Below are 25,693 nucleotides of genomic sequence, written 5' to 3' on the forward strand. Positions count from 1 at the left end.
AAGATGGAGTTCACCAGTGTGCCTAGAACTGGAGTTACAGAGGTTGTGAGCCACCATGTGGGTGCTGGGAATCGAACCTTTGTACTCTGGAATCAAACCCTGGGCCTCTGGAAGAGCAACCAGTGCTCTGAAGCACTGAGCCACCTCTCTAGCCCTTAGAAATACTCTTGTCTACCCAAATGAGAGTCTAGTTGATGGTGATAGTTTACTCACCATTTTGAAATAGTTTTGCCTTGTCCATTTCATCTTAAAATTTCCTGGCTTTGAGAATAAAACCTAGAAACATGAAGCATGTCATAGAATAATGCATATTTTAAAAACCATTTTTATAATTAACATGTTTTTTATTCTCTCAAGACTTAGTTGTAGGAGCTTTTGGTGTGGATCGAGCTATCTTATACAGGTATGTATGGTATTCTTTAATACAGGAATATTCTGAATTATTTGAAAAAGATTAGTTAAGTGCTTGTTTTTGAATTTCAGTTTGATTTCTTAAAGTAGTAACATTATTTGTTCTATTCAGGATTTGCTACAAATAGTATATATTCAAGGAAGTCTCAAAGAACAGAGATCTGTAGTTTTAAAAAATATTTTTAGAAAAATATTCAGAAGTTCCCTTCATTAGCTTTTAAATTTTGTTTGGAGACATTCTTCTGCATTTTCAGTCAGTCATCAAAAATGTGTGAGTAGTAGCTGGGAGTGACCTTGCCTGTATACTGGCCTCTATTCCTAGACTCCCACAAAAATGAATTGAAGATGATAGAGGTTTTCATTTTCCTAGAAGAGGTACTTGTGCCTCAGTTATATGACCATAAAGGTGGTATGTCGTAAATATCAAACTCATTTATTTAAACTAGAGCCTAGTGTATAAATTCTCATTCCTCAGCTGTACCCATGCTCTCAGTTCTGGATGTCATCACTTTCTCTGCCTCAGAACACCAGCTGGCCTCTTAAGTAGGTTGAGGTTCCTGCACTGTTATGGGCTGAACTTGGCAAGAGCGTTGTTACCACGGGAGCTGTGTAAGGCACTGCGATCCATCAACTCCTTCATAGCCGTGGAGAACATAAACTTTCAGATTTCTAGACTTTATCATTTGAAGCAGCTTCTTTGACGTGATCCCACTGGTTTTTAATATAATTCTTAGAGTTGTGCATCTGAATTTTGCAAAACCATGTTTACAGGTTGAATATCTTTTTATTTGAAATGCTTTGAGACCAGAAGTGTCTCAGATTTTGTAGCTGTATGGGTTTTCAAGTATTTGTAGAGACTTGTCAGTTAGGCATGTTTAATCTAAAAATCCAAAACTTGAAATAGTCCAAAACATTTTTGAGCATCTTGTTGGTACTCAAAATTTTGAAAGTCCATCGCATTCCAGTTAGAATATTTTAGGCTATAGGAATACTCACTGTATATTTTAGTTAAAAAGTATTGTTAATAAAGAAACACCCCCATGAGGTAAATATTCAAATAATTGAGAAGGTGAACATGGGCAGGAGAGATGGCTTAGCAGATAAGAGCACTGACTGCTCTTTGAGAGGACCCTGGTTTAATACCCAGCACCCACACAGCAGCTCACAACTGTCTGTAACTCCTGTTCCAGGGGATCTGACACCCTCATACAGACATACATGCAGGCAAAATACCAGTGTACATAAGATATAAATAAATAAATTATTTAAACATTGCAGTTAGGAGCATATACCCAAGTTCAGTTCTTAGCACCCAAGTCAGGCAGCTCACAGTGGCCTGTGACTCCATCTCCATGGGATCTGATGTCCTTTTGTGGCCCCTGCATGCACTTGCGCTCACCCCCACCCCATACACATAATTAAAATAATCAAAACAAGCCGGGCGGTGGTGGCGCACGCCTTTAATCCCAGCACTCGGGAGGCAGAGCCAGGCGGATCTCTGTGAGTTCGAGGCCAGCCCAGGCTACCAAGTGAGTCCCAGGAAAGGCGCAAAGCTACACAGAGAAACCCTGTCTCGAAAAACCAAAAAAAAAAAAAAAAAAAAATCAAAACAAGTATTTAAAACGAGCATACAGTAAACATCTGTATGCTATACCGTAAATACTCTACTCATTAAGAAGTCACATGTTTTCCTTTGTGTGTGATCTGTGGGCATTCTGCCTGCATTTCAGGATCTTTTATCCTTTCCTCTTCACATGCCTGCCAGCACAGGTGGGTTTCCGGCACTCACATTCCTCATGTGTCCCCTCTGATCAGTCAGATGCCCTACAGCTAGTAACAGTTGTGCTTTATTGTGTTGAATTCAGATAGGCCGACCAGTTGTCTCACTTGCCTGGCATTGAGCAATTGCCAAGATGCAGGGCTGAATCAGGTCCGTTGTGGGTAAAATAAGACTGTCGGTCATCTTACGTTTCCATCTAGGCTAGCGCGCAATTGTTGCTGTTACTACTTCCAACTGTAGTTAGTGGCCATTGAAATGCAACTGTGGTGAGTGAGAATTTAATCAATCGATTTTTAAATAACATTTTCTCTCTTTTTCTTTTTCTTTTTTAAATTTAAAACCAGAGCCAGACCCGTTGTCACCGTAAATGCTGGCCTTGAAGTATACCCAAGCATTTTAAATCAAGACAATAAAATCTGCCCGTTGCCTGGGACAGCTCTCAAAGTTTCCTGGTAAGGATCTTTGGTAAGGACTAGTTGTGATTAAGATTAACAGCTGAGTCACTGTAGCGGCAACAGAGAGTTAGGTGGCGGGGCTGAAATACCACTGAGGCAGCTTCTGTGAATGCAGTCTGTGTCCATGCCAGATTAGATCAGAGAAAGTCAAGTTTCAGGAAAGCTATCTAGGAGGTCCCAGACACTTAATACATAAATAAATAAATAGAAGATACTAAGACGTGAAAGAAGATGAAAGTTTTTTTTGTGGCTCAGACTCTGTACCATCAGGTTTCTGCACCTGTATTTGTCAGTTCATCCAATTATGGATAGAAATAGCCAATAAAAAACTGTCTGTTCTGGATATGGGCAGACTTTTTTCTTGTCATTCCTTAAAGATGCAATATGGCAGGTATTCACGTAGGATTTACATTGTATTAAGTATTAAACTACTGTGGGGGTGAAGTCAGCTGTATGCAGACACAACACCGTTTTTTATCAGAGCCCTCAGTATCCACTGATTTTGGTCTCTGGGAGTGGACGGTTGGTTCCTAGAACTACCTTCCACCACCCCAGATACCAAGAAGTGGCTACATTAGAAAAGTGAATTTGGGTGGTATTCAATATTATACCTAAACTAGACTATAGAATTTACATTTGAAAACATTTTTTCTTGCAGTTTTAACGTCAGGTTCTGCTTAAAGGCGGATGGCAAAGGAACTCTTCCAAAGAGGCTGAGTGAGTATCTTGTGCAGAATCAGTGGGCTCGGGGTTCTGCAGGTACAGTGCTTATGTTACACACAATCAGGGCACACAACCAGTTACTCAAGTAGTTGTTATCATTTTCATCTGCACTTTTATGCTGAAGACATTAGGGTGCATAATTATATATCATTACTTTCTTAGGCAGCTCGCGGACCCATTCCGATGTAGTATATTTGTTGCTGGACATTATGAGCATGAGAATGGTAAATAGGCAGCATTTAGAATGTTGAGTGGTTAATGATGTGAGGTAAAGAGGTCTGGGGAGATGTCATTGTTCATGAGTCCCTGCTCTGCTGAGAACTGGGGGAGGCTTTAGCCTTTCTTAGAAAGGGTGAAAAGTTTGTGCGGCTACATTTAGTCTGTGGAGCCGACACCATTCCTTCTTTGCTGCAGTGATTGATGGGGTCCTGAGGGCAAGCTTTGCCAGCTGAGTGGATAGTGACTTCTGCTAGTGAGTAGGGATAGGGTGGAGAAGAGTGCCAAGAGAGCTGGCCGCTCTCAGTGTGAATGTGCAGAGGATGGCGAGCAGAACCTCACTGGAAGACCAGCCTTGTGTAGAGACCTCAAGGAAATGAGAGAGCAGGGGGATGCCCAGGACTGTTTCACACCTGGAAATGTCCCTGAGAAGCCTGTGGTGGAGTGAACCCACTGTGTTTGAAAAGCCGCCAGGGTAGGGCAGAGCAGCAGTAAGACCAGAGAAGGGACACACCTGCATTCGAAATTAACCTTTAAAGAAATTTACCAAGAGACTAGAGGTTTTAAAAATTTGTGCTATAGAGCCGGGTGGCAGTAGCACACGCCTTTAATCCCAGCACTCAGGAGGCAGAGGCAGACAGATCTCTGTGAGTTCGAGGCCAGCCTGGTTTACACAGTGAGTTCCAGGACATCCAGAGCTTTTTCCACAGAGAAACTTTGTCTTTAAAAAAAAAAAAGGAAAAAAGAAAAAGAAAAGAAACTGCTTAAAGAAATAAGTGTTAGAAGGCAGTAATTATAACAATTGCCCGTGTATTAATTTTAAATGATTCTTAACCTATTAGGCTTTCTTTAGTCACATGTTGCAGGAAGGACATACTCAGTTGTCACTTTCAGGGGCAGCTTCGTTGGAAATGCTGTTTCAAATGATATAAACTATTCATAGTACGCAATATAATGATTGGATGCACACCAATCAATACTGCTTATCAAAATCAGCAAGACACTTGGATTAATAGTAGAAGTTGTGTGTGTGGTGTGTGCCCATGTGTATTGTGAGGGGGGTGGAACCCAGGGTCTCACACACTCTACTACCAATCTGCACTGCTCATCCAGTGGTAGAAGTCTCAATTTACTTCTATTTCATTCCGTGATGTCCTTCCCTTCGCTTAAATTAAAAGTCATTTTTCTTTTCCTTCTGATAACCTGGTTTCATTACCGTCACTGTAATTATGTATGGCACTTTTGGGGGACGAGTGAATTATTTAGTTATTATTTTCTGGAATTAATGTGTTGCTGTCTCACCACAATGCTCAGGCATGTAATGAATGTAGAAGTAAGTTACTTTTCAGAAATGAGTTTTCCAGGAGACCTCTAGATTGCTAGGGCAGTGACTTGCCCCCAAGGAATGTGTTGGTTATAAATGCTTTGGTTTGTGTAGACTTCCAGGTGGAGCTTCTTTTGGATAAACTGAAGCAAAAGGGAGCAATCCGACGAGCACTGTTTCTCCATAACAGGTCCCCAGGGCACTCCAAGAACATGACTGTTTTCAAGGGGGGACAGATGCAGTGCGAGGAGCTGGTTGCCTATCTGCGGGTAAGAAGCACTCTGCACCGTTACCTTTTCCTGTTTATTTCTCTTTCCCGTGGACGATTTTTCTCTTCTGTCAATCAGCTTTTCCACCGTCAAAGCTCAGTGGAGATAGTTCATCCCTGTCAGATGGGTGATTGAGGAGGCCTTCCACTACGGTATGACTGAATGAGTCGTGAGAAAACTTACTTCTTAAATGTTGCTGGACGCTCAAGTGTCCAGAGAGTAAGCAGTCCGCTCAAAGTCTGCCCAGTGGCTAAATTTGAAATCTGAGTTGTGAACCACTGTGGGAGTCTAGTGTGAGGCAAGAGGTGGAGTCCGAGGCAGGGATGGTTTTGACTGTAGACATCAACCAGGGATTGAGATTTACCTGGGACCTTCTGCAGTTGGAGACTTGATTGAGCCTTGCCTGACACAGAAGGGTCCTGGCACAGAGGTACATCCTGACTCCAGCATGAAGAAGTCCAGTTTGGGAACCTGGTGACATGGAATCAAGCAGGAATCTTAGTCACTTAGTTGACTTAGTCACTCATTTGCTTTTGCATGTTTATTGATGGTGTGTGATGGTTTTACTTGCGTGTGTGTGCGTGTGCCCTGTGTGTGCCTGGTGCCTGTGGAAGCACCAAATCCTCTGGAACTGTAGTTACATACACCTGTGAGCTGCCATGTGGGTACTGGGAACTGAACAGGTGGGTACTGGGCCTTCTTTAGGGGCAGCAAGTGCTCTTTCATGAGCCATTTCTCCAGCTTCATAAGATTCATTTTAGAAAAAGAAAAACAACCAAAACCCCCTCACATTTCATGGTCAGAAAGCAAAGAGAGAAGCAGCAGCCAGCTTCCTGCAATCCCTTCAAAGGCATACCCTAAATAGTAAGACCTTCTACTAGGCTTTAAAAAATTTGATGTGTATGGGTGTTTTGCCTCCATGTGTGACTGTGTACCATGTACATGTCTGGTGCCCATAGTGGTCAGAGGGGGCATCAGATCCCTGGAACTGGAGTTACAGATGACTGTGGATTGCCATGTGGGTGCTGGGAATTGAACCGAGGTCCTCTGGAGAGCAGCCAGTGCTCTTAACCGCCGAGCCATCTCTTCAGCCCCCTAGGCTTACTCCTGAAAACTTCTGTGATCTCCCAATATCACCAAGCCTTTACCACATAGACCTGTGGTGGATACTTAAGATCCAAACCACTTTAGAAATCAGTAATAGAAAAGTAAGTTGAAAAGTGATTTTCTGAAAAAACACCAGAAATGTGATTTTAGGTGAAAGTGATGATAATGGAGATTTATATATACCTAATTATCATGAAAATTCTATACATCACAATGGACTATCATGGAAGTAGAATATAGGGGAAATGTATGTGTACTTTAAATGTTATTTAATTTACATGAAATGTTTGACAAATTTGAAAAAATGAACAAATACCTTCAAATAAAATTTGAAATTGAAAAGGGACATAATGATAGATAAAATTGAGACTTAAATTACAGAATTTCTTGAATAATTATGTACCAACATAAAGGAAAACTTGGATTAAAAAAAGAAAAATTCTTAGACACGTATAACATGCCTGCCATAAGAATAGCTGTAGGATCACTCATATCTTTATATGATATATATTCATTATATATAATGTTTATATGTAATCATTATATGATTTATACTCATATCTTTATATGAGTGATCCTATTGCTATTTTAAAAATGGAGCTTTCATTGTAAGTCGTTTTGGGGTTTTGTTTGTTTTTGAGACAGTGTCCTCTGTCATCTAGGTTGGCCTTGAACTTAACTTTGTAGCTGAGGATGACCTTGAATTTATGATCCTCCTGTCTCCACATCCCAAATGCCCATAAAAAAATCTTTACACAAAGAAACATAAGGCCTTGATGACTTTTTTATGCAATACTCCAAGAATGAGCCATTTCTGATAGTAAACACACTTCAAGAGAAAAGCTGGAAATTTTCTAATGTTCTCTGAAGCTTTACATATGTCAGGCTACCAAGTCAATAAGTAGACCAAAATGAATTCATTCTAGGGTGAACTAACACTAAGAATTTAAAGGGAGAATTTTCTTTTCTTTCTTTTTTTTTTTTTTTTTCGAGACAGGGTTTCTCTGTGTAGCTTTGTGCCTCTCCTGGAACTCACTTGGTAGCCCAGGCTGGCCTCGAACTCACAGAGATCCGCCTGGCTCTGCCTCCCGAGTGCTGGGATTAAAGGCATGCGCCACTACTGCCCGGTAAAAGGAGAACTTTCTACATGAATAAAGAAAGAAAAAAACCTGACCATCTTCCTTAGCTGCAGACTTAAGAGACAGGAGAGGCAAGCATCTAAGTCATGAATGTGAACAAATCCAAATTTAAATTAACTGAATCTGCCAGTGTTTGTTACTAGTCAGGGTGTGATGGATAGAAATTCATTCATTGCTGGTGACCCTTTAGTTGTTATGAAGTTTTGGGAAAATAAATAGTATAGTAACACAGAACTGGTGAGTGTTGCCACTATTTATAAGAATCACCATTGCAACAATTTTTTGTAATAACAAAACCAAATCCAAATAACACAAGTAGTCTTAGACAGAAGAATTGATAAATTGTCATAAGATAACACATTAACTTGAAATGAAGATTAATCTTGAATATATGGATGAAGCTCAAAGTGTTAAGAAAACGATTATGTATGAACTCATTTCCAGTTGGCCAAAAGAAAAAAAAATGAAGAATGCACTGCTCTGTGTTTATCAGTGTTTATGCAGTATTTATCAGGTCTATATAAAACATGGCACCAGCAAATCAGATATATAAATATCGACTGACCATTATGAAAGAAGTGACCGTAAAAGATGTAAAGACAAGCTTGAAAACCGTGGTGTCAATAGAGCAAGCAGGGACTGCAAACTGAAATTTCAGCAGCTCTTACGCTGAGAAGGGAAGGTTGAGAGGGAAAGGCAGAAGATGAACAACTTAAACTACTTTAGTGTTCTGTTTCTACGATGGGTAGTTGCCTGGGTGCTGATTTTACCATGTTGACATAAAGTAACAGCTCCATTTAAAAGAAGACAAGAACATCACTTATTCTGGGAATGTGAGTGACCATGGCCTGGAAAGCGCCTCCCCTGGAGCACAGAGTCTAGGCTGCATTGTGTGTGTGTTCTTGCAGACACAGAACAAAGGAGGTTGGTGGGGTCATCAAGTAGGTGAGACAAAGGACAGTATAATATCTTCTGTAGAGTCCAGATGTCATATTTAACAAGGGAGGAAAATCTACAGGATTTAGATCTTTACCTCGTTCTTTGGTTGTTGGAGATGAGAGATCCACCAGGCCCATGAATTCCAGGAGTTAAATCTAGCAATCACAGAAGTAAGTCTGATGCTGAGATTTATAGCTAAGAGTTATTAAAAAGACAAATGATAGCCTCTTTATCTGCAGTGTTACATCTCTCCATAATTGGCAGAGGCCAGCGGTTGGCAGGCTATTATATACGCATGTGGTTTCTCCAGAGAACTTTGGTTGACAATTAACGTGCTTCATAGGTATTTTTGTGAGTCAAATTTTACATTATGAAACAAAACTTGATGAATAGTTCTTACTGAACAACCGTATGAGTTTCTCTTCACGCTTACTACAGTTACCACAGTGTTTTAGAGGTTGTTAGAATTGAAGGTTCGAAGGATGAATTCGGCTGGTTTTGTGGCTTCTCTGGTTGTGGATTCCTCCAAATAGTTTAGGTGGATGTCATCTTTAACTTGAAGCTCTTTTGTCTCAGGATGAATCTGAATTTAGAGACAAACTCACTCCCATCACTATTTTTATGGAGTATCGGTTGGACCACAGAACGGCTGCTGACGATACAGGCTTGCAGCCCATTCTGAACCAGTTCACTCCCGCCAATGTCAGCCGGCAGGTAAAGCACTTCCCAGTTTATTTCTTATCTTGTCCTTTGATCTTTTGTCAAGGTTTTACAGTTTGTGTTCTTAAATATCGTAAGGGATTGTTTTTATAGTGTTGGTAGATGTTTAACTAAAGAAACCAGAGGAGAAATAATCCGAAGAGTTAGGTCTGAGATCTTTAAATCTTTTCAGGCCCTAAACATCTGGGAGGAGGAAGCTGCAGTTGCTAGTTCTTACACACACTGCCAATTTTTGCACTGCGACCAGAGGAAGGCTTTGCCAGTTCTGAACCTGACCTGTTTGGGGAAGGCTCTGCCATTCCTACGGGTCTGAGGCATTGGTCCTCCACACAGCCATGCCCATGTCAAACAATACACATTCGCTCAGGACTCCATCTGCTGTCTACACGTTCCCTCGGGTCTTCCTCGGCTCCCCACAAGCAATTCTTTTCATAAGGCAACACAAAACTTCAGTTTGGTAATTTTGCAAAAACCGTTGCAAAACATCTCTCTTTAAATATTATTATTTCCTGTCTCACCCCTGTGTTTTATTTCCTGTTCATAGGGCTAGGTTAACACTATTCTCTCAGAATTCATTAGTGTGTGTCTAGGTTGTCATATTGTCTTTGACTTCCTTTCTAAAATCTCATGAGCAGCTTTTATTCTGGGGGCATAACTGTAATACGACAATATAGAAAGCAAATTGAAATATTTTTAAAAATTCATTATTTTATATATTTTAACAAACATTTTGTCTTCTTTTGTACCTTGATAATTTATTGTATATGCCATTTTTTTTTTTTTAACTATCCACTGGAACTTGTGAGCAGTTCTATGTTCACAGTTGATGTTTGGGGTGAGTGGATGTTGTACCGATGGTTCATTTAATATGTGAGCATCTCAGTAGGTGTGCTTTAATGTGGTACTTTATTCAGAAATAACTTTTTCCTTGTGTATTATAGTATGCATTTTGATATATGGTCTATGATTTTTTTTTGTAATTTTAGAATTATTTTAGAAATCTTTATCATTATTGTTACTATTTTTTTGAGACTAAGTCTGAAAATAAAATAAACTGAGAATGACTTTGCCTTTATTTCCCTTTTTTTTCCTCATGTTTTTGTTCCATATATCCTACCAAGATCTATCTGTGTCCTTGTATTCTGTCTTTTGAGGTTTTTTTTTTCTTCCCCCACACTCTTCTTTATGGTACATTCCCATGGCCAGATGCAGAAAAAACAAGTTTAGACTTTTTGCTGTTTTCTTCAGACTTATCATTTTACTGCTGTTTTTTTCTTTTTCATTTCTTTCCCAGTGGGTTTGTACATGCTGGGCTTATTTTGACCATTTTCTCCTTACTTGATGTGTGTAGTCAGTTTCTATGATAGTAGCGGAGGCCACTGTCTTAATGAGAAGTTCTTACGAGGATGTTTATTTTGTCCCAGTTCATATAGTTCAGACAGGAGCACAGTTAAAATGAACCCTCATTTCTTGTACTAGATTATATTCCAAAATGTTAACAGCTAATTTGAGATATACAAAATTCTAAGTACTTATATTTCATCATTTTTTTCCTTATTCTTGATTGCCTACACTGACATGTTTAAAGATGAGTGGCCAGAATCCATGTAGAAAATAATAAAATATTTTTCTTTTAGGCTCATATTCTACTTGACTGTGGGGAAGATAATGTCTGTAAACCTAAACTGGAAGTTTCTGTAGATAGGTAAGTTTTACTTCAAACAGTAAATATAAAACATAAGAAATTTAAATGGAAAAGCACACTTTTCTTTTCAAAATGCTAATGTTTTTAAGGAAAAATACTTACAGTAAAGGATAATTTATGATTAGCATATGATAATTCATGATTAGCATTAGTATAAGGCAATTAATACCATAGTTAAAAAAATACCCACTACGCTTTGACTAGGTGCCTGGCTTGGCCAACTTATGACCATTAGCTTTGATTGTACCATGAGTCCTACTAATTGTCTCCATATGATCATTGTGGACATGCTCTGAACTGAGGAATGTCCTTACCAATATGACACAGAGAAGACTCATGGAATTCTGACCAAAGAGCAATTAGCAAGAAAAATCAAGGAATTAGAAGCACACACACAGATATAATGTGACTTTGATAATATGTGTGGACAGCAGTGGTGTGTGACTGGCATCAGTGTTCTAGTCACAGAGAAGAGCACTGAATTTGCACCCAGTGTGCTATTTTCTGTGTTCTGTTGAGCTGTGGAGGAGCCTTGAACTCTCCTGAGACAGGGGAGGATGTCAGCATGGTGACTTCTCTCCTGTTTCTTTGAACAGTCCCACACTCCCCATGTAGTCTTTTTCTCACTGTTGGATTTGAATTAACTTCCAGTGATCAAAAGAAGATCTATATTGGGGATGACAACCCTCTGACCCTGACCGTGAAGGCGCAGAATCAAGGGGAAGGAGCCTACGAAGCGGAGCTCATCGTCTCCATCCCACCGCAGGCAGATTTCATCGGGGTTGTCCGAAACAATGAAGTAAGCAAGCTGCCCCTTTGAAAACCACAGCATACTCCCAGGTCTTATTAACATTAATGAGGTAGTCCCTATTTAGTGAAGCCCAAGCTTAGCCATTCTCCCTAAGACTAAATTGCTAGACAATAGAGTGCCTATCTTACATAATTCCTTTCAGGCCTAATACTTTGAATAATATATTGATGTGCAATCATTACGTTTGCCAGCCCAGCATCTGAAAAATGAGGTCAGCTAGATAAAGTCTCTAAGCCTGCCCATCACATTATTAGTCAGAGGCAGTAGGATCAGAATCTAAGTCCTGCAGGGAGCTTTCCAAGGCTTTCACATTTACATGCAGTGGTTGTCCACAGTGCTGCCTTCTTTTTCTAGTTGCTCAAATAGATTTATTTGCTTCATAGAGAAAGGAATTTAAATATCTACTGGATATTGGATAGGGACTTTGTAGTTTCTGCTTTCTTGGCTACTATTAATTTTCTTTCTACATTCCTCCAACCCCGCTCTTTATTTTCTTTTTTGTCCATCAAAGGCCTTAGCAAGACTTTCCTGTGCATTTAAGACAGAAAACCAAACCCGACAGGTGGTGTGTGACCTTGGAAACCCCATGAAAGCTGGAACTCAAGTAAGGTGTTTTAATTCAATTGATTTTTCTCCTTATAAATAGAACATAAATATTTCTCCCTATAAATATTTTTTTTCTCTAGGTTTCTTTATAGTAACTTCAAAATAAGTTGGGCTTTTCTTTGTTATTGTTGTTTGGTTTTGTGTACTGTGCTAAGGACTCAGCCCAGGTTCCAAGCAGGACCTTGTACATGCTTGGAAAATGCCCTACTGCTGAGCTACATACTTAGCCATGTTTTCTTTGTGTTTTTAAGATAGGATCTTGCTGTGTAAGGTCAACATGCCCACAAACTCAACTTCTTCCTGGCTATGCCCCCTTAGTGCTTGATGACAAGGGTGGTGTGGACCACCAAGGCAGCTCTAGGCAGTGTCTTTATCTTTATTTATTTCTTTACTTACTGTGTGTATGAGCGTTAGGCCTTTGTATGCATGCATGTATGCTACTCACACTGTATGGAAGTCAGAGGACAACTTTTGGGAGCTGATTCTCTTCTTCCGCCATGGTAGGACCTGGGAACTGAACACAGGTCATCAGGTTTGGTGACAAATGCCTTTACTCACTGAGCCTTTTCACTTGCCCTCAAAGTAGTATCTTTAAGTTAGTGTTGATTTGGAGTTTAGTTATTAGCAGAGTTCTATTCAGTTTAACTAGGACACTAAAATTATAGGTAAAGCTGTATACTCTTCCATAAACTTCTCCTCACACTGCCTTAAATCTGGTGAATAGACAAAAACATGATTTCAACTAAGGACTAAAACCATAATTTTAGTATTTTGAGCTGCCAGGGTGTCTATGGAGCCTTGAAAGTCACCTTGGCATACTCTTGGGTGAGATGATGCCATCTTATTAAAGCCTTGTATCATCTAAGTAGGAGAGACTTAGTTGGGTGAGGCTCCCCTTCTGAGGGGGGGGGGGGGCTTTAGGGCAGGAAGCCAAGCACTCAGGAAGGCTCTTCCCAAGTCCTCTGGAAAGGAAACAGGATGTGTGTGTTACTGGCATTAAGGAAAATATGGCTGTACATGAGATGCTTTCCAAGCAGATTCACTGACTGGCACACTGATGGCAGTTATGTGCAGATCTGTTGCCATGATCTAAACATTGCATGCTTCTCTAAGTGTGTTTCCACAGGCTGTCATTATTCTGGATAGATGCTCCCTGGGGAAGAGCTTTTCATTTTCTCATTCTCTCTGGTTTTCTAGCTCATACCTCCTTTAGTTCCTAGTTTTTCTAAGTAGCCAACTCCAGTAAAGTGAGTGCACTCCTACAGAGGTGCCATTTTTACATATCATTTATGTGATCCCCAAGAAGTCTGCTATCTTTTTTTTTAAAACTTGTTTATTTTTATTTTATGTGCATTGGTGTTTTGCCTACATGTGTGTCTGTGTGAGGGTGTCTGGTCCTCTGCAACTGGAGTTACAGACAGTTGTGAGCTGCCGTCGGGTACTGGGAATTGAACCTGGGTCCTTTGGAAGAGCAGCTAGTGCTCATAACCACTGAGCCCCAAGCCTGCTGTCTTATACCTTCCGCTCAGTTGTTTTCTTTAAAATCAATCAGTATTCTGCCTCAGGGCTCAGGATGTTAGGTGCTGGGGAAGGGGACTGGGAGAGGTGTGAGGAGAGAGAGCATGCTCTTGGTCCAGCTCCTCTAACTGTGCTCTGATAAACCCTCCATTGTCTCCTGTCTGGCTTCTTAGCTCAGGTCAGTGGTCAGCTTCCTAGAGCGACTCTTATACTCAATTGCAATGTTTTCATTGCAACAACAAACATTGTAATCTTTAGAAAGACAGCTAATACATAGGGAAGTATGATTATAATTAATAATTGTTAAGGAGCCTCCACTATGACATCAGTGGAAAATCAGATGTCATTATTTTTGTTCACTTTTACCATAAACTCATAAAAAGCATATTTCAGAACACACCTTTTTATTTGGATGTCAAGTTTGAATTTTCTGATTTAAATGAGGCACTGACCATCATTGTTACCTTTCCTCTCCCCAGCTGTCTGCTGGCCTTCGTTTTAGCGTGCACCAGCAGTCAGAAATGGATACTTCTGTGAAATTTGACTTGAAAATCCAAAGGTATGAAAACAATGTATTAGGCTAAAATAACCATTTTTCCTTATAAATATATTATATACTGCTCCTTAAAGATGGAATAATGTAGATTAAAATTTCAGTACTTTATTATAGGGTTCTTTAATCAGTATTTAATTATACAAATGATTGTCTTGTTAATTTGAGTTTATAAAACAAAATTAAGCACTAGGAAATAAAATTTATCTTCAGTTTTGAATTACACAGTAATTAAAATAATTGCTTGATTGGTAGGACTTTAGTTTCTGTACCACTTTGAATTGTTTAGTTTTAGTTCCTCTTTTTCCCTTTTAGAGGGAAATGTGCCCAGTTCAGTCCTGAGCATGTTTTTCCTTTTTCAGCTCTAATTCTTTTGACAATGTAAGCCCAGTTGTGTCTTACAAAGTTGACCTTGCTGTTTTGGCTGCTGTTGAGATAAGAGGGTAAGTGTGAGTCTCAAGTTGAATAGCGAATTGCTGTGATTGCTTCTGAAATGTAGCTACTGGACCCTGGCTTCCCATGGGCAGCCACGCCGGCTTAGTGCTGGTTTCCCAAGGCAGTGGGCTCTGTAGAGATAAGACCCTGAAGGTGTTCCAAAAGGCAAGTAACAGCAATCTTAAAATATGTTGATTGAACTTTCATGGCACTTGCTTACCGATTAATCTGATGCACGCTGATTTAGCAACAGTCAATTTTATGCATAGAAAGCTTGTTCATTCACAAGCTTTTCCTTTGAGGCTTTTTAAAATTAGGTCTGATTTTATTCAACTGAATACAGAATACTTAGGAAAATGTACTATGTTGTTTGATATTCATGGTAGGTTTTCTTTGGTCATTGTTTAGGGTCTCAAGTCCTGATCATGTCTTTCTTCCAATTCCAAATTGGGAGTACAAGGAAAACCCTGAGACTGAAGAAGATGTTGGGCCTGTTGTTCAGCACATCTATGAGGTCTGCAGTTATTGAACCCAATAGAAGGCTGGAGAAGGGGGAATGGGGTGATGGAGAGAGCAGCTAAACTTTTAAAACCCATCTTATACCATTTTGATGTGGTGTTTGCATAGTTTGAACATAATATACCAGAAGTACTGTTTGTAAGTTCATTTTTATAGACAAATATCTTTGTTTAAAGAAAGCAAAAGCAACTCTATCTGAATTTAAAAAAAATCCTGTGTATGCTCCACAGTATTTTGAAGTTCTGACTAAAAACTGGAAATGCATATAATTAAGCAGTTTTATTGTATCTACAGAGGCTATATAGTCAGCATTCCATTTTTTTACAATGTCATCCTGATAGATCTTTCTGTACTTGAGAGATAAACATTGCTTGACTTTTGTGCATAATGGTTATGATTACAGTCTAGCGGTAGAAACTGCTGATATTCAGATCCCATTGTTGATATGATTTCTAGTGATAACTTAATGGAAGGAAAGTGGAACTAATCTTTGTCCAAGGTGCTTACATTTTCTTTTTCTTATTAGCTGAGAAACAATGGTCCAAGTTCATTCAGCAAGGCAATCCTAAATCTCCAGTGGCCTTACAAATACAACAATAACACTTTGTTGTACATCCTTCATTACGACATTGATGGGCCAATGAACTGTACCGCAGATACAGAGATCAACCCTTTGAGAATTAAGGTAGTGTGTTTTAAGCAGCTCTTTATTACCATGGCTTTTTATTTTCTTTCTAAATGTATAAATGAAACACATGAAATAAAAACAACTATCACAATGTATGAACTCTGCAAAAAAGTATTTTAGTTCAGCCAGGCGTTAGTGGTGCACGCCTTTTATATATTTTTTGGTGATAGTGATTCTTTGTTCTACAATATATATTCACATAAGAATATTACATCTTCTATAGTCTAAGGAAAGTTCAGGAAACAAATAAAATAAGCCAGGCTCTGTGGCTCATACCTGTAATCCCATAACAAGTTTGAGGCTATCTGGGATTACGTTTTGTGTTCAAGGCCAGTCTGCTCCATATAGAAATATTCTGCTTCCCAAACTCCAAACAAATTAGACTCAAAACTCCTATGGTGACGCTCATCATAGACGTACTGTAGAATTTCAGGCTCTCTTCAGTGTTGGTATTGGTTCCCCTCTAGGGATGCATGGGAAAAAAGCAATGGTTAGGAAAAGGGTACATTAATGATAATTTGTAGGGTACATTAATGACTTTGATCTTTTATTTTCTGTCTTTTCTGTTCACTGACCATTAAGCGGTACATTTTCTGTCTTACCACATTTTCATGGACTGTGTGTTAATCCTATCTAAGTATCAATGCCCAGATGTCAATGTGAACTGTTTCCCATTATCATTTAACCCCTGTCTGACAACGCAATCCACGTCTAGTCTGTGCAGACACCGGAAAAGAATGACACAGCCCCTGGGCAAGGAGAACGCAGTCATCTCATCACCAAGCGGGATCTCACCCATACTGAGGGAGATGTTCACACTTTGGTAAGTGCCATCCCACGGAGGCACAGGGTAAAGATCTAAAAATATGCGATTGTAGGACAGACGGACTGACGACCAAGTGGCAGCAGCAGTAGGATCTGCGTCCTTCAGTCCTCTGCTCTTCTTGTTCTCAGATGACCGTTTAATAGATCGTTTAATAAAAGCGTTTTGTATCTGTCTTCCTTGACTGTGCTCCTCTAGCTGGACTTTTCTGATCTCCTCTTCCTCCTTGATACTTCAGTGCCGCGTGGCAGGAGGAGCCAGGAGGCCCAGTGATGAAAATGTATGAAAGAAATGTATTGTTTAGCTTATGTTAGTTTATTATTTAAAATAAGTAGATCTGAAGCCAACATATAGAAAAACTGGTAAAGCCCTTTCGCAATCACTATTTATTATTAATTATTATTATTTTTATTATTTTGGTTTTTCAAGACAGGGTTTCTCTGTGTAGTCCTGGCTGTCCTGGAACTCACTCTGTAGACCAGGCTGGCCTTGAACTCACAGAGAACTGCCTGCCGCTGCTTCCCGAGTGCTGGGATTAAAGGGGTGCACCACCACTGCCTCACAATAACATTTTATTTTATTTATTATTTATTAATCTATTTGAGACAGGCTCTTGATGTAGCCTGGTTTTTCTGAAATTTACTATGTAGACCAGGCTGGTATCAAACTCACAGAGATTCGCCTGCCTTTGCCACCCAAGTGCTGGGATTAAAGGTGTGCCTCACTATCCCCTACAATCACTATTTTTTAAAAACCCTGTGTTTTTGTGTTACATTTTCATTTGCGTGTGTTTGTGTATTTGTGGCACACACTTGCCATGGTATACCTGTGAAGGTCGGAAGACAGCTTGTGGGAGTGACTCCTTTGCTTCTAATATATGGGCCCCAGGGAATGAACTCAAGTCCTCAAGCTTGGTGATGAGAACCTTTACCTGCTAAGCCATCTTGCCAGTCCACAAACACTTTTTCTATGACCTAGTTCTAGGGTCCTTTACCAGGCTCATTGTTCAAATACTAACTTTCCCTCACATCATCTTTTCAAGGGCATCATCTCTCCTGGTTCTCTATCTGCCACTCCTCCTCCTCCTCCTCCTCCTCCTCCTCCTCCTCCTCCTCCTCCTCCTCCTTGGTCTCCATTTTCAGATCCTACATTGAACTTCAGGGTCTGTTTATCTGCTGATTAGAATTCCTCTTACATGTCTATCAGAAAATAGCCAATATAAAAATACATCACGGAGTTTTCCCAACGCCTCTTTTTTCACGGTGACCCACATGTAGTGAATATAAACTCCATTTTCTGTACAAATCCTTCTTTATCACTCAACACCGACCTACATTTCATCAAATGTCATCACTATCTACTTTGTAAAGCACTCGATTCTGACCCTCTTCACCAGCTCCACTCCTTCAGTGTGACTTAGACCTCCCTCTTTCTCTTGACTTTTACCTACCGTGGCCTCTGACTTTATGCCCTTATCTCCCCTTGAGTTTATTTGCCACAGAACCTGTTGGGGTTCTTTGACTCCAGGACCTTCCCAGCTGACTCAGAAAATTGCAGGTGGCTGGAGACAGAGCCCAGTGGTTTAGAGCATCAGCTGCTTCTCCAGGGGATCTGAATTTGCTTCCCAATACCCACAGCAGGCAGCTCTCAGCGACAGCCACAGCTCCAGAGGGAGCCAGCATGTCTGGTTTCAAAGAATACCATGTTTGCAGTAGTGTTTGCTTATCCTCATACAGTTACACATATTTAAAAATAAAATATTCATAAAAAAAAGAAAAAATAATCAGAGCTCCTAATGTAATAGGATTTATAATGTAATAGTCTGCAAACCACACACACTCCAGGACTGGCTGTCTCGAAGTTTGTACCTTGTCTCCCACACTTTGTTTCTCTCTTCCCCACTTTGCTTTAAAAAAATTAGTATTTATTTATTTTTATATTGAAATGTTTTTTCATACGATATATTTTGATGAGTTCCTCCCAGATACTCCTCCACATTCCTCCTCACCTAATTTTATGTTCTTTTTCTTTTTCTCTTTGAAAGAAATAAGAAGAAAAAAAAATACAAAAAAAGTCTCACAAAAACACAGAAACAGAGGGGGGAAAAACCACAAAAGACCAATAAGATAGAAAAATGCCAAAGCAAAGCAAAATGGAAAAAGTCCACAAAAATACTATTGAGTCCCTTTTGTGTTGGCCAACTATTGCTGAGGACGGAGCCTGCCCTGGAGTGCGGTTGATGTAGCCAGAGAGACTCTATTGGAGAAAGCGATTTCTCCCTTTGCCAGTGGGTATCAGTTACAGCTAGGTTCTTAGTTAGGGGTCGACCCCATGTTCACTTCCCCTCAGTCCCCTGCCTTTGGCTTAAATCTGTGCAGGGTTTGGACATGCTGTACGGTTTCTTTGAGTTCATATGTGTACCAGTCCTGTTGTCTCTAGAAGACCTTTCCTCAGTCATCCATTACCTCTGGCTCGTAGAATTTTTCTGCCTTCTTTTCTACATAGACTTCACATTAAAGCCTTAGTGGGAGGGGCTTTGATAAAGACATCCCATTTAGCACTGAGTACTTCAAAGTCTTTCGTTCTCCGCACATTGTCCAGTCTACTGCAAGAAGAAGCCTCTCTGATGTGGGTTGAATTAGGCACTGACCTATGGGTGTAACAGTATGTCATTAGGAGTCATTTTATTGGTATGTTTCTTAAGCAGAATAATAAATAGTATTAGGTTTTTCCCTTCTCCCATGACCTATCTAGTCTCAGGTTCTTGGCCACTTTTGTGTAAATGGACCACATTTTCATTATCCATTCATCAGTTGATGGACATCTAGGCTGTTTCCAATTTCTGGCTATATGAATAGGGCGGCAACAAACATGGATGAACAAGTATCATGTAGAGTCCTTTGGGTATATCCTCAAGGGTTGTATAGCTGCATCTTGAGGTAGACCAATTCCTAGCTTCCTGAGTAGCTGCCACATTGGTTTCCACAGTGGCTGTACCAGTTTGCACTCCCACCAGCAATGAATAAGTGTTCCACTTTCCCTACACCCCCACCAGCATGAGCTGTCATTTGTTTTATTGATCCTGATCATTCTGCCTTGGGTAAGATGGAATCTCAAAGTAGTTTTCATTTGCATTTCCCGACCAGGGATTCAGAGTGCTAAGGATATTGAACATTGCTTTGTTTCCCAGCCTTTTGTGTTTCATCCTTCAAGAACTCTTTGTTTAATTCTGTGCCTCATTTTTAATTGTGTTATTTGTTTTCTTGATGTTCAGGTAGTTTCTTTTCTTTTCCTTCCTTTTGTATTCTAGATACTAACCTTCTATCAGATATATAATTGGTAAAGATCTTTTCCCTTTCTGTAGGCTGCTGCTTTGCCTGAATGGTAATGTCCTTTGCCATATAGAAGCTTTTCAGCTGTGTGATGTCTCATCTACTAATTGTTGGTCTTAGTGCCTGGGCTAACAGTGCTCTGTTCAGAAAGTCCTTTCCTGTGCCAACGAGTTCAAGCCTGTTCTGCATTTTCTGTTCTACCACATTCAGGGTATCTGGTCTTATGTTGAGGTTCTTGATATATTTGGAATTGTCTTTTGTGTAGGGTAATAGATATAAATCTGTTTTCATTCTTCTACATGCAGCTATCTAGTTTGACCAGCACCATTTATTGAAGACGATGTCTTTTTTTCAGTGTGTATTTTTTTACTTCCTTGCTAAAAATCAACTTTCTATAGATGTGTAGACTTACGTCTGGGTCTATGGTTAGAGCCATAGATCAACATGTCGGGTTTTACTTCAATACCATGCTGTTTTTACTAGAGCTCTGTAGTACAATTTGAAATCTGGAATGGTGATACCTCCAGCAATTCTTTTATTATGCAGGATTGTTTTAGCTATCTTGAGCTTTTGAGTTTCCATATGAAGTTAAAAATTGTTTTTTCAATTTTTTCAATTTTTTTATTTTGGATTTTTTTTTTTCGAGACAGAGTTTCTCTTGTTTAGCTTTGGAGCCTTTCCTGGAACTCACTTTGTAGACCAGGCTGGCCTCCAACTCACAGAGATCCACCTGCCTCTGCCTCCAGAGTGCTGGGATCAAAGGCGTGCGCCGCTGCCGCCACCACCACCTGGCTTTGTTTTTTCAAAAAGAAAAAAACTATTGGGATTTTGATGGGGCTTGGTTTTGGTAGGATGGCCATTTTCACAATGTTAATACTACTGATCCATGAGCACATTCTGGTCTCTTCTACAGTTTCTTTCTTTGCTGTCTTAAAGATTTAATACAAGTCTTTCACTTGGTTGGTTAGAATTATCCCAAGATTTTATTTATTTGTTTGTTTGGTTTTTGGCTGTTGTGAAGGTGTTGTTTCCCTGATTTCTTCCTCAGTCTGTCATTTGCATGGAGGAAGGCTACTGATCTTTATGTGTTAAATTTTGTGGAGGCTTTAGGGTTTTTTTTATATATAAGCAGATATCTGCAAATAAAGTTATTTTTATTTATTCCTTTCCTATTTGTATCCCCTTAATCTCCTTCAGTTGCTCCAGCTAAGACTTCATATTGAGTAGGTATAGAGAGAATGTACATCCTTTGTCTTGTTTCTGATTTTAATGGAAATGCTTTGAGTTTCTCTACATGTAGGTTGATGTTGGTGATAGGCTTGGTGTAAATTGTCTTTATTATGTTGAGGAATGTCTCTTGTATCCCTATTTTTATCATGAAAGGATGTTTGATTTTGTCAAAGATCTCTTGTACATCTAATAAGATGATCGTGTATTTTTTTTGTGTTTGAATTTGTATAGTGGATTACTTTTATTGATTTATATATGTTGAACCATCCCTGAATTTCTAGACTTAAACTAACTTGACCATAGTGGATAATTCTTTTGATGTGTATTTGCAAAGGTTTGTAAGTATTGTATTGAGAAACTTTTGTGTCTCTGTTCATAAGGCATATTGGTCTATAATTTTCTTTTTTTTGGTGGATCATTTTGTGTGGTTAGATATCAGGGTAATTGTGGCCTAGTAAAATAATCAGGCAGCATTCCTTTAGTTTCTATTTTGCAGAATAATTTGAGGAATATTGACATTCATTCTTCTTTAATGGTTTGGTAGAATATTGCACTGAATTCATCTGGCCCTGGACTGTTTTTGGTTGAAAGAGTTTTAATTACTGCTTCTATTTCACTAGGGGCTGTGGGTTTGTTTAAATTGCTTATTTGATCTTGATTTAACTTTGGTAGATTATATATTTCATATATTTCTTTAAGATTTACAGTTTGGTGAAATGCAGATTTTAAAGTATGTCTTTATGATTCTCTAAATTTCCTTGATGTCTGGTGTAATGTCTCCCGTATCATCTTTAATGGCACCAATTTGGATCTCTTCTGTCCATCTTTTAGTTAATTTGGCTAAGGATTTGTCTGTTTTGTTAATTTTCTTAGAAAACTAACTCTTCATTTTATTGGTTCTTTGTTCTTATTGTTCATATTCTACCGATTTCAGCCCTGAGTTTGATTATTTATTGCCATCTGTTCTTTTTTGTGTATTATTTCTTCTTGTTGTTCTATAACTTTTAGGTATGTTGCTAAGTTATTAATATGAGCCTCAGGGATTCTCCTGTTTCTTCCTTCCTAGCAGTAGGATTGCTGGCATGCGCTTCTGTGCCTTACTTTTATTCTGTGGGTGCTGGGGATCAGAACTCAGCTCTTTACGCTTGCCAGCAAGCACTTTACTGACTCACATACCTCTATTTCTTGCTTAATTCTATTCTGTTGATTTCTGTGTGTATTCTTTTTTTTTTTTTTTTTTTTTGGTTTTTTTGAGACAGCGTTTCTCTGTGTAGCTTTGTGCCTTTCCTGGATCTCGCTCTGTAGACCAACCAGGCTGGCCTCGAACTCACAGATATCCACCTGGCTCTGCCTCCCGAGAGCTGGGATTAAAGGCGTGCGCCATCACCGCCAGGCCTATGTGTATTCTTCATGATGATAGCAAATTGTTTTTATTACTATAGCTCTATTTCCCTCTTCCTTTCTTTCCTTCTTCTTGTCCTCCCTCCCTCTTCTCTCTCTCTCTCTCTCTCTCTCTCTCTTTCTTTCTCCCTCTCTTTTTCTCTCTTCCTTTCTTGATCACACTGTAGCTCATGTTGGTTGGAATTTGTACTGATCCTCCTGCCTCAGCTTCCTGAGTGCTGGGAATACAAGCTCGAGCCAGCACGTTTGGCTTATTTTCTTCTTTTCAAGGTGATTTTGGATGTATGGTATTTATAGCAACTCCTTACGGACTTTCAGGTCAGTTTGGACATTTCTTTGGGCCATTTGTATCTTATTGGCAGTTTGTGATTCTGACTGAGTTTGAGAACTCCTGCCTCCTAGAACACAGGCTATCCGGTTTGGACTTCTTTAATTCCTTCCAGCAGTATTTCTTAGTTGTTAGTGTACCGGCTTTGCACTTGTAATTGTTGAGATGCTTAATGTCCTTTTGGATGCTGTTGCTAGTGTACAAACTCCAAGTCGTTTTTGTATGTTGAACTTGTACCCTGCAAGATCTGTGCAGTTTTTGTTTCTGCACTTACTCATCAGCTCTTTATTAGTTTTAGTGTAGTTTGCTTTTTTTGTTGTTTGTTTTTGAATACATATTTAACCCATAAGATCTTTTCATCTACTGAGAGACAGTTTTTCTTTACCTGTTCACTACGCTGCTGTTGGAGCACACCGACTACAACTGTGCAGTTGACCAGAATCAGCATGTCCAGACCAGACCCCCTTGCCTCGTCTGTGGTCTTCTCTGAATGTAGGGTTAGTTGTGATTCTGTCAGATGCCCTTTATCGGGTGGAGGAAGCTCACTTCTCCTCCTGTTCCTCAGCTCCTGGTGCCTTTCACTGGACAGCACTGCTGTGAGGTGCATGCATGTGACACAGTGCAATGTGACCAGCACACGGAAGGTGGTGGATATTTGTTTCCCTTAGCCGCCAACCTTCAAGTTCTTGCTGAAAACACTAATTACGGCAGATGGCCTCAGCATGTGATTTTTCTCTCTGCAGGTCTCACACAGATGAACAATTAAAGATTCACTGCTTTCTTTGCTTTTCCACAGTGTTGCTGTGATCCGATGTTTATGTCTTAAAATGACCGCGTTGAGGGGTTGCCTAAAGAATGTTGAATTGTCATAAAAATGAACTTTTCAATATTATATATTTTATGTTTCTAGAATAATTTATGTTAAAAAAAAACACACACTGCTTTTGCTGGTTGTGACGGCCCATACCTTTAATCCCAGCACTAGGGAGGCAGGAGCAGGTAGATCTCTTTGAGTTCCAGGCCAGCTTAGTCTACATAGTGAGTTCCAGGACAGCTAGGGCTATAAAACAGGACCCTGTTTCAAAACAAACAAAAGTTACAACAAAAACCAGTGTGACAAGAGAACAGAGTTAACTGTTGGCTTGTTTGTTAAGCATGTTTATCCCTAAAATACAGAGCGATCTATACAATTTCTCTTCCGCCTTCGTGTAAGAATGCTTAATGTTCAAATGTTAAATGTTAATGTTAAAAAAAGACAGTGTGATCTTATTTTGTAAGTAAAAATGATTCACTCTGGCAGGGTTGTGGAGTTGCTAAGTGCCTGCAGATCGTCTGCCAGGTTGGTCGACTGGATCGAGGGAAGAGTGCCATCCTGTACGTGAAATCCCTGTTGTGGACCGAGACGTTTATGAATGTAAGCAGATAGATGTACCAGCAGATGTACACATTTTTCAAAGGAGTGATAAAGGCCTGCTGCCTAAGGAACCTTCCTGTTGTTGTTTCCATTCAGAAGGAGAACCAGAACCATTCTTACTCCCTGAAGTCGTCCGCTTCATTTAACATCATCGAGTTTCCTTACAAGAATCTGCCGATTGAGGATCTCTTCAACTCCACGCTGGTAAGTCATTGAGTTCAGAAAGTGAACGAATGCATGCAGTGCAAACACTTTCGAGTTTTTTAATGGAAGTTTAACTACCATAATTGAAAGTAATGAAGCTATTTGAGAGGATTAACATTTTAGACTTGAAAGCCTTTCCTTCTTTTTATTTTTTAATTACATTTGTTGTGGTGGTAGAGGAGGGGCACGTGTCACAGTATTCACGTGGAGGTCAGAGGACAATTTTCCAGAATGGATTTTTTTTTTTTCCTTCCATCATTTGGGACCTGAGGATTGAACCTAGATTACCTGAGGATTGAATCTAGATTATCAGTTGTGGTGGCAAGTGTCTTTAGCTGCTGAATCATCTCCCTGACCCAGGATTATACTCTTGTCCTATGGTATCCTTTATTTCCTTAACCTGGAGTTAGTAGAGCTGGGCCTTTGTCTTTAGTGCTTTGTTTTGTGTTACAGGGTGTTTTTGTTTCTTTGTTTTGTTTTTTACTGTATACCAAATTTGTTGGGAGATACTTTTGGTTACTTTCTCCTCACTAAGTTATAAGGTTGGTAACTAACTACAACCAGTAAACAAATTTTGAAGATATTTAAATATTGAAAATGGGATCAGCTGTCATGATCTGTATTGGGTTATTTACCTGTCATTTCATATGAAATCTGATGGGAGCTTTATGTGCATGCTGTTGACACCTGACGTGCACTCACTGAATTAGTGTATGAAAATAGAACATGATGTGAATACCACTAAAATAAAAATTAAAAGTAAGTCATGTACTGACGAAGTCAGAGAGCTGTCTAAAGCTCAATGTGTTTTCCCCCACAGGTCACCACTAACATCACCTGGGGCATTCAGCCGGCGCCCATGCCTGTGCCCGTGTGGGTCATCATCTTGGCAGTTCTCGCCGGACTCTTGTTACTGGCTGTTCTGGTGTTTGTAATGTACAGGGTAAGTAATGGACTTTGGGAGGGAAGGGGAGAGACGAGGAGAAAAGGGGAAGGGATGACAAGAGTAAAGAAAAGAAGAAACGGAGCCACAGTGACGCTGC

At 39.6% G+C, this 25,693-nt stretch overlaps 1 protein-coding gene across 2 annotated transcripts in view; it reads left to right on the top strand.

The window, feature by feature from the left end:
- Itgav (integrin subunit alpha V) overlaps positions 1 to 25,693 on the top strand; it is a 76,082-nt gene that overhangs the window by 48,441 nt on the left and 1,948 nt on the right. For both annotated transcript variants that reach the window (XM_052723146.1, XM_052723147.1), the window contains exons 14-29: positions 358 to 403; positions 2,536 to 2,643; positions 3,305 to 3,363; positions 5,024 to 5,178; positions 8,940 to 9,077; positions 10,721 to 10,788; positions 11,440 to 11,587; positions 12,111 to 12,203; positions 14,203 to 14,282; positions 14,639 to 14,719; positions 15,120 to 15,225; positions 15,757 to 15,915; positions 16,634 to 16,741; positions 24,333 to 24,446; positions 24,543 to 24,650; positions 25,471 to 25,593. In XM_052723146.1, the coding sequence (XP_052579106.1) occupies positions 358 to 403; positions 2,536 to 2,643; positions 3,305 to 3,363; positions 5,024 to 5,178; positions 8,940 to 9,077; positions 10,721 to 10,788; positions 11,440 to 11,587; positions 12,111 to 12,203; positions 14,203 to 14,282; positions 14,639 to 14,719; positions 15,120 to 15,225; positions 15,757 to 15,915; positions 16,634 to 16,741; positions 24,333 to 24,446; positions 24,543 to 24,650; positions 25,471 to 25,593 (1,694 nt within the window). The remainder of the gene's footprint in view (positions 1 to 357; positions 404 to 2,535; positions 2,644 to 3,304; positions 3,364 to 5,023; positions 5,179 to 8,939; positions 9,078 to 10,720; positions 10,789 to 11,439; positions 11,588 to 12,110; positions 12,204 to 14,202; positions 14,283 to 14,638; positions 14,720 to 15,119; positions 15,226 to 15,756; positions 15,916 to 16,633; positions 16,742 to 24,332; positions 24,447 to 24,542; positions 24,651 to 25,470; positions 25,594 to 25,693) is intronic.

The sequence above is a fragment of the Peromyscus californicus genome, unplaced genomic scaffold, assembly GCF_007827085.1.
Source record: "Peromyscus californicus insignis strain IS unplaced genomic scaffold, ASM782708v3 Scaffold_7__1_contigs__length_154581171, whole genome shotgun sequence".
NCBI classification, from domain to species: domain Eukaryota; kingdom Metazoa; phylum Chordata; class Mammalia; order Rodentia; family Cricetidae; genus Peromyscus; species Peromyscus californicus.